Here is an 8,356-nt window from a genome sequence, read left to right as displayed (position 1 = left end):
ACAGAAGCCACACCAACTTCTGAAAAGGCCACGCTTCCACAGTTAGCTGGCGGGCAGAGAAGATTGGCACAGCTTGGGAGACGAAGAGGAAGAGGCAGAAGCTCAGGGCTGCTTTTCTGCCTGGGGGGTTTGCAGGGAGAAATCCAAGTCCCGAGTTCGAGTACTGGTAGAAAAACTGACCTGTGTGGCGGAGAAGATCAGCACAGCTTGGAGACGAAGAGGAAGAGAGGCCGTGGATTTTTTGGCATTGATTTTATAGCCTACGAATTTACTGTACAAGTCTATTGTTTCTAGAGTTCCTTGGTAGAGGATTTAGGATTCTAGAGATATATTATCATATCATCTGCCAATAGTGAGAGCTTGATTTCTTCCTTTCCTATCTGGATGCCTTTAATGTCTTTTTCTTGCTTAAACGCTATTGCAAGTACTTCCCGCACTATGTAAAACAGAAGTGTTGATAGTGGCATCCTTATCTTTTTCCTGATCTTAGAGGAAAGGCCCTTAGTTTTTCCCCATTGAGGATAATGCTTTCAAGGAATTTGTGGTAGATGGCTTTGACTATCTTGAGGAAAGTTTCTTCAAAACCCATTTTGGTGAGAGTTTTCATGATAAACGGGTGCTGGATCTTTTCAAACACTTTCTCTGCGTCTTATGGTTTTATCTTTGCTTTTGTTGATATGGTGGATTATATTGATTGATTTCCAAATGTTAAACCATCCTTTCATCCCCAGGCTGAATCGCACTTGGTCGTGGTGTATGATCTTTTTGATGCTTTCTTGGATTCGATTTGCTAATATTTTGTTAAGGATCTTCGCATCCATGTTCTTCAGGGATATTGGCCTATAGTTTTCTTTGTTGATGGTGTCTTTGTTTGCTTTTGGTATTAGGGAGATATGTGCCTCATAGAAGCTGTTTGGGAGAGTTCCTGTTTTTTAAATTTCCTGGAAAAGCTTGAGGAGAACTGGCAAAATGTCTTCTTTAAATGTTAGGAAGAATTCAATAGTGAATCAGTCTGGGCCTGGGCTTTTGTTTTTGGGAAGACTTTTGATTACCCCTTCAATTGCCTTGATATGAATGGGTCTATTCAGGTATCCCAAGTCTTCTTGGTTCAATATTGGGAGATTATAGGAATTCAGGAATTTATCCATTTCTTCTGGGTTCTCTTGTTTCGTGACATACAGACTCTCAAAGTATTCTCTCATGATCTTTTGAATTTCATTTGTTTCTATTGTGATGTCCACTTTTTCATTTCTGATTCGGTTTATTAGGGTTTTCTTTCTTTGTTAGTCTTGCTAGTGGTTTATCAATCTTATTTATTTTCTCAAAGAATCAGAATCAGCTCTTGGTTTCATTGACCTTTCAGATTGCTTTTTGGGTTTCCACGTCGTTAAATTCTGCTCGAAGTTTTATTATTTCTTTCCTTCGGCCATTTTTGGGTTCCTTCTGTTGGTCTTTTTCTAAGATCTTGAGTTGTGTGGTTAGGTTATCGATGTAGGCCCTCTCTTCTTTCAATAGGAATGCTTGCAACGCTATAAATTTTCCTCTTAGCATGGTTTTAGTTGCATCCCATAGGTTCTGGTAGTTCATGTCTTCATTCTCATTTGTTTCTAGGTATCTTTTGATTTCCTCTTTGACTTCCTTCCTGACCCACTCATTGTTCAACATTGAGTTGTCTAAGTTCCATGTATTTGATTTGTTTCTCGATGTCTTTCTGTGATTCCCTTCTACATTGAGCGCATTGTGGTCTGAAAAGATTGTTCATATTACTTCTATCTTCCTGATTCTATTGAGGTATGTTTTCTGGCCTAGCATGTGGTCTATTTTAGAAAGTGTTCCGTGTGTACTGGAGAAGGATGTGTATTCTTTCTTTTTGGGATGTAATGCCCTGTATATATCTATAAGCCCTCTCTCTTCTATTTCTTCCTTCAAAGCCAATGTTTCCTAGTTGAGTTTTGTTCTTGTTGATCTATCCAGAGGTGATAAGGTGATGTTGAAGTCTCCAGCTACTATTGTGTTGCTTGCAGTGTCCTCCTTAAAATCTCTTAGCAGTTGTTTTAAGTATTTAGCTGGTCCCTATTTAGGTGCGTATATATTTAAGAGTATGATATTTTCCTGTTGTATGTATCCCTTGATAAATAGAAAATGTTTTTCACTGTCTCTTCTAATCTTTTTCAATCTGAAATTTATTTTGTCGGTGCTAGTTTGGTCACTTCAGCTTTTGTGAGGGAGCTATTTGCTTGCAGGATTGTTTTCCATCCTTTAACTTTGAGTCTGTGTTTGCTCTGACTATTGAGATGTGTTTCTTGTAGACAGCAGAATCTTGGTTTCTGTTTCTGGATCCATTTTTCCACTCTGTGTTACTTGATTGGTGCATTTAGACCATTGACATTGAAAGAGATTATTGTCATGGGCTTTCGTGCCATCTTTCTGCAGGGGTTGGTTGTGTTTCTAACTGTTTTCCTTCTTATCTTATAGGAGAAACTTTAATCCTTCTTTTAGATTTGGTTTTGAATCTATGAATTTCCTAAGCGATTGTTTATCTACAAAATTGTGCATAGTTCCATTGAGTTTGAGTGAAAGTTTAGTTGGATAAATTATTCTTGATGAGGCGTTCAGTTCATTTTGTTTTTTCACTATATCTCACCATTGTCTTCGGACTTGGAGGGTTTCCTCTGAGAATTCTGCTGTAAATCTAAGGGGTGCTTCTTTGTATGTGATTTCCTTCTTTGACCTTGCTTCTTGCAGTATTGTGTCTCTGTCCACAGCATCCATTATTCTGACTATGATATGACTTGGAGTATTTTTATTAGGGTCTCTTTTAGCTGGCACCCTGCTGGCTCCTTGCATATGGATGTCTTTAACTTCTTTAACTCTGGGAAGTTTTCAGCAATGATTTCTTTGACTGTGGCTTTTTCATTGGGGTTGCTTCCCTGTCCTTCTGGCACTCCGAAGATTCTAATGTTGTTCCTCTTGGCTTCATCCCCAAGGTCTCTGAATCTCCTTAGAGTTCTTTTGAGGTCTTTTCCCATTGTATGGTGTTCCCTATGCTATTTCTGTTGCTTATCTTCAAGCTCACCGATCCTGTCTTCAGCTGTATTCATCCTACTGTTGAGGGCACCTACCAAGTTTTTAATTTCTTCTACCGAATCCTTTATTTGTGACACTTCTTTTTGTAGCTTTTTTATTTCTGCTCTCATTTTTTCCTGTATTTTCTCGACTATCCGTTCTACTGTTTCTTTTATTTCTTCCATTAGTTTTCTGGATTATCTCCTCCATTGATTCTTTGAGTAATTCCTTGACCATCCTCTGCATTTCATCTTGGAATTCTTTATCAGAGAGAGCATATTTGTGGATAACCCTGGTGGAGGTTCAGGACTCTTTTCTTGGTCCTCTCCTTGTAATGGAGATTTTCACTGTTTCTTCATGTTGTTTTGGTTGTCTAGTGGTCAAACCCTGGAATTCTCTAGCACTGTTCCCTCTTAGGGATTCTGGATAAGGTGGGTCGATGGTGGTCACCTTTCTTCCTTTCTAGAGTCTGACCTTTCTCTCAGGCATTATTCTTTGGCTTATGACGGGCATCTAGTGAAGCTTTGGAGGAGGTGCTCTTTTAATATTGAGATTGCACAGCTTCTTGCATACTGGTCTTTTGTTAGAATTGGAGTAGGCCAGTGGATAATGGTTGTAGTTGAGGTGAACAGGAATGTTTCCACAGAATTAGATGATAAAGGCTGGGATGAAAATCAAGAGTGGTGGGAATGGGAAATGTAACTGTGGCCGCATGAGCGGCCACACACCTTGGAGAAGGACACCCCCACTTTTGAGGAGGCCATGCCCACTTTCGAGGATGCCACGTCCCCTACTGTGGTGGCCATCCAGATGCTAGTCCACAGACTTGTTGGGGAGGTGCGGCAACTAGTTGGGCTGGCGCTTGCTGCAGAAGTGGAGGCAGGTGCCCCAGGCCCGGGTCCCCGCGGCGGCTGTCCTTCGGTGTCCCGAGTTTGGGGGGGAGGGGGCGCCAAGCGGGAACAGACCTGTTGCGGAGTGGTGGTGAATAGTTGAGAGATAGACTACTCTGCATGGGAACAACCATGAAGCAAATCTGTTTTCCTATTTCACGAGTGTTTTGGTTTTTGACACTAGAGAACACATCCACTATCTCATTGATGTAAAAACTCTCTTAGGTATACAACAGTCACTCTCATTATATAAAATAGGATATATTGATATAATTCATTCTTAAAAGTCACCCAAATTGATATATGCTATTGTTAGACAAGTTTATGTCCCCAATGTTACACTATTTTAATCTTCCTATACTTTTCTTATAGGTCTATAGAGAAATGACTAACAAAGACTTGAAATTAAATATTGAATCCAATGATGCACATTTTTCCCACCAAGATTAATTTAAATGGAATGCTTCATGGGAATGGACAATAAGAGGAACTACACTACAAAATAGTTAAACTAGTAAGTGATGTATGTGGGCTTTGCTTTTGAATTTTTACTTTTTAATCTTTGTTCTTTTTAATTTTATTATTAGTGAAGGGAAGGAAATTAAACATGTTTATATTAATATTTTAATATCATTCTCTTATTGTTTGTTTCTTGCTCTCACTTGTTCATTTTGCCTGAAATACTAAAATTATCCCCATGGTAACCAAATATGAACTCAGACAAGGAAAAAATTAATTAACTGCCACCACAGCAACCAATCCCCATAGCAATTCAGACTAGAATTGTAGAACTGAGGGTCAAGTCCACCCAGTGATTATTCCAATTTGCACAAAGTGCTCTACTCTAGCACTTCTAAGGCATCAATACATACTCATATCAGCTGAGGAATCAATACATGTTCATGTCACCTGAGGAATCTTGTTGAAGTGGAAATTTGATTTGGTAGGTTTGAATCGGAACTGAAGTCTGTGCTTTTAACTACCTCCCGGATGCTGCTAGTTCTCAGACATATTTTGAATAGCAAGGATCATAAACTATACTTATACTGTGGTCCTGAAAAAATTCTGTTTTGAAGAGGAATTTAATAAGTATGTCAGCTCTGATAATACCTATTGGTATAATCTTTTTATTTACTTGGGGCTGGAACGATAGCACAGCGGGTAGGGCGTTCGCCTTACAAGCGGCCAACATGGCCGACCCGAGTTCGATTCCTCCGCCCCTCTCGGAGAGCCCGGCAAGCTACCGAGAGTATCTCGCCCGCACAGCAGAGCCTGGAAAGCTCCCCGTGATGTATTCAATATGCCAAACACAGTAACAACAAAGTCTCCAATGGAGACGTTACTGGGCCCGCTCGAGCAAATCGACGATCAACAGGAGGGCCTTTACCTTTTTTACCTTTTTTATTTACTTATTTATTTTAGGCTTTTGGTGTCAGACCCAGTGATGTCCAGAGGTTACTCTTGTTTTTGCACTCAGTAATTACTCCTGGCACACTCAAGGGACAATATGGGATGGCTGCTTGCAAGGCAAACCCTTACTTGCTATACTGTCTTTGCAATCCCACTAGTGTTATAATCTTGACCAAGCATCTTACCTCTCTGGGACTTTTTTCTTACCTCTAAAATTATGAATATGACCTATAACATTACTAGGATTATTCTGAATTATAAAATTCATTGGTTCTCTGATAAGAATACTTTAGAACTGCTCTCCATCCCTCCCCCCGCTGAGGAGTACTGTTCCCCAGATGGTTTATGTGAAGTGGAGAAAAAAGAGGTGGTAACCTTGAAAAATAAATTTCCTGCATTCCTCTCTAACCACTTTGTCTCCCAGAGAAGTGTCTGGGAAATTCAGGACTGCGATAACTCCTTTCATGGCATGGACATTAACTTCCCTGCCAGCCCCACAAGGCAGCCATGAGATGATCCCTGTCACTCAGGAAGCCATGGGCTCAGGCTGGAGCAAGGGATCACTCTTTGCAAGAAAGTCAGTAGTAAATCTTACCCAGATTTTTCAATTCTGTGATATTTCCCTCTCAGAAATGAATTTCAGGAGAGGAATAGTGAAATGAACTGAGATTATTGGGGAATAAAGGGAGGGAAGAAGAGAGGTTGATTAGAAAAGTGCCCAATAGAAAACATGGACTTCTCTAGAATGAGGAGTATTAATACACATCCCAAACATGAATGTGCAGGCATATTAAAGTATGAGAGAGAGAGAGAGTACAGATCTCAAGAGGGGAAATGCAATGTGGTATGTGCATTGGCAGCTGTGTACAGGCAACATGTGTAAGTTATTTCTCTGCCAAGTTAGTATATGTACAGTTTTCCCAAACTAAACTCTTCCCACACCATCAGTTGCTAGTGTGGTTGCCAAGGGGAATAGCTGGGATCAGGTCTTTTGTGTCAAAAACCTTCATACCTTCAGACTGGTTTAGGTTTCACAAACGTGTGCTATCAGCCTCCCCCCACTTTATGCTTCAATAGAACTAAAAATTTAGTTTGAGGACAAATTGCATTTATAATAAATGGAAGGGGGTTGGGGAAGAAATTTGTTGTTTTAAATATTATTTCTTGATCTCAAATATCCTGTGTCCTAAGGTAATTTATTTTTCTGAATATACAGAACTTTGATATTTTCCATAAAGAAGAGGCAGCGTTTAATTGTGAACATCAATTTTTGGCATCTCTTCAACTCAACTCTCGGCATCCCTTTCTGAAAACTTCATAACAAATGTATTTTATCTACCTTCTCAAGACACTATCAGTTTGATCGCAGAGTAAGCCACTGTCTGTGTATTGTTGTCTAGTATTGGTACTCAATTAGTCCCACTTTGTTCAATAAGATATAATGGAGAAGTGCACACAATCACTACCTATCTTGAAAGAACACCCATCTCTTCAGGCAGAGAGCATGATTCTAGAGTCACAATGGGACCATCCGACCAAGGAGAACCCTGATCTGAGGAGTCAAGCCATATCTGGCTTAGCCATCACAGAGATGTCTAAATCCCACTCATTTGGGTATCCCTCCCAGGTTCCTAGTGACTCTGCCAATATCTCAAAGTTTCTTGCTCAGATGACCACCTACTTGTCAACAATCAAGTTGCCTAAATCTCCAAATGATGACCAAACAAAGGTGTTTTTTGACCACAAATCTCAGCAAATGGAAAGTTGTCAGATCATATCTGGACCTTACCAAAGTGCTCTGATGAAACAAAATGAGAAATATATTCTTGAATTTCTTTGTGAACCCACAAATCGAGAAGTAAACTCTCTGGAAAACATAAAGGTTGATAAAGGTGACAATCCCCAGCAAGATGCTATTATTTTCAAACATCTTGCTCAAAATCTGAGCAGCAATGAAACCAATCAGAGAGATCATTTCCAAGAGGAATTACCTGACTCCATCGAAAAGAAAGTGAGTGGCACAGGTATAATGGACAACCTTCCAGACCTGATAACCCAGTGTATTCAGTTAGACAAGAAATATAGTGACAAGCCAGAGCTCCTACAGTCAGGGACCCAGCTTCCAATGTTGTCTTCTCTGGTATGCAGCCAAGCTATCTACAACCCCAAAGATTCATGCAAGGAAAATTCTATACAGTTGCACGGAGGCCATCCACTTCGTACCCCAGTCAAAAGAGCCCATCAGCAAGAAACTCACTTGTGCCTCTACTGCAGCCAGTCTGATCACTTCACAAGAGATTGCCTTGCCAAACGTTTTCGAGCCCCAACGATGAAAAATAACCGAACTCATAAGTAAAAGAATTCTAGGCATATTGAGTTTTAAATGTATATCCTTCTCACCTTTAGCCTTACTGATTATACTCTGCACTAATGTTTAAATATAGGTGGGAAATGTGATATCACTTTATTTACAGTCATAAACTAGTGTGCTTCTGGCAATATAAACACCCAACTCTTATCCATTATGTGACCAAGTAACAAAGAATTTGGTTACCTAATACAATGAGGAAAATAATTCATGAACACTTTCTGTAGTTATGATCAATCACAAGAGAATTTAAAGACTTGAATGGGCAAAGTTTTATCTATTCTGAATCAATGTAAATATCCTTAGCAGAGTACTTGGAAACCCAAACCCAGCAATTGTGAAATGTGGATTGATTTTGTTGGCCCAATATTCATACCTAAAATGGGATCCAAGTATTTCATTCTTACATTCACTGTGCATATAATATTGTAGCGTCCTTCACTAAAATTCTGATTGCACTCCCATAGTCCACAGTATCTCAAAATCTTCTTTCTTAAAGTTAAATTCTGTCAACATATTTACTTGAGCGCAATAACACAAACCATCCTTCATAGAAACACACCTCTACTAGCATTCCATATAGCTGTGCTTTTGTTACTACTTAAAATTTTTTATATACCCA

At 39.5% G+C, this 8,356-nt stretch overlaps 1 protein-coding gene across 1 annotated transcript; it reads left to right on the top strand.

Annotated features, from left to right (window-relative positions):
- Positions 1-6,807: 6,807 nt before the first annotated feature.
- Positions 6,808-7,722, top strand: RTL4 (retrotransposon Gag like 4). Its single transcript, XM_056125642.1, has one exon. The coding sequence runs from the start codon at positions 6,808-6,810 to the stop codon at positions 7,720-7,722; it is 915 nt and encodes a 304-aa protein (XP_055981617.1).
- Positions 7,723-8,356: the final 634 nt, after the last annotated feature.

This window comes from Sorex fumeus, unplaced genomic scaffold (assembly GCF_029834395.1).
Source record: "Sorex fumeus unplaced genomic scaffold, SorFum_2.1 ptg000058l, whole genome shotgun sequence".
In the NCBI taxonomy this organism is placed as follows: Eukaryota; Metazoa; Chordata; class Mammalia; order Eulipotyphla; family Soricidae; genus Sorex; species Sorex fumeus.
The sequence above is the reverse complement of the archived record's forward strand: the minus strand, read 5'-3'. Positions and strand labels throughout refer to the sequence as shown.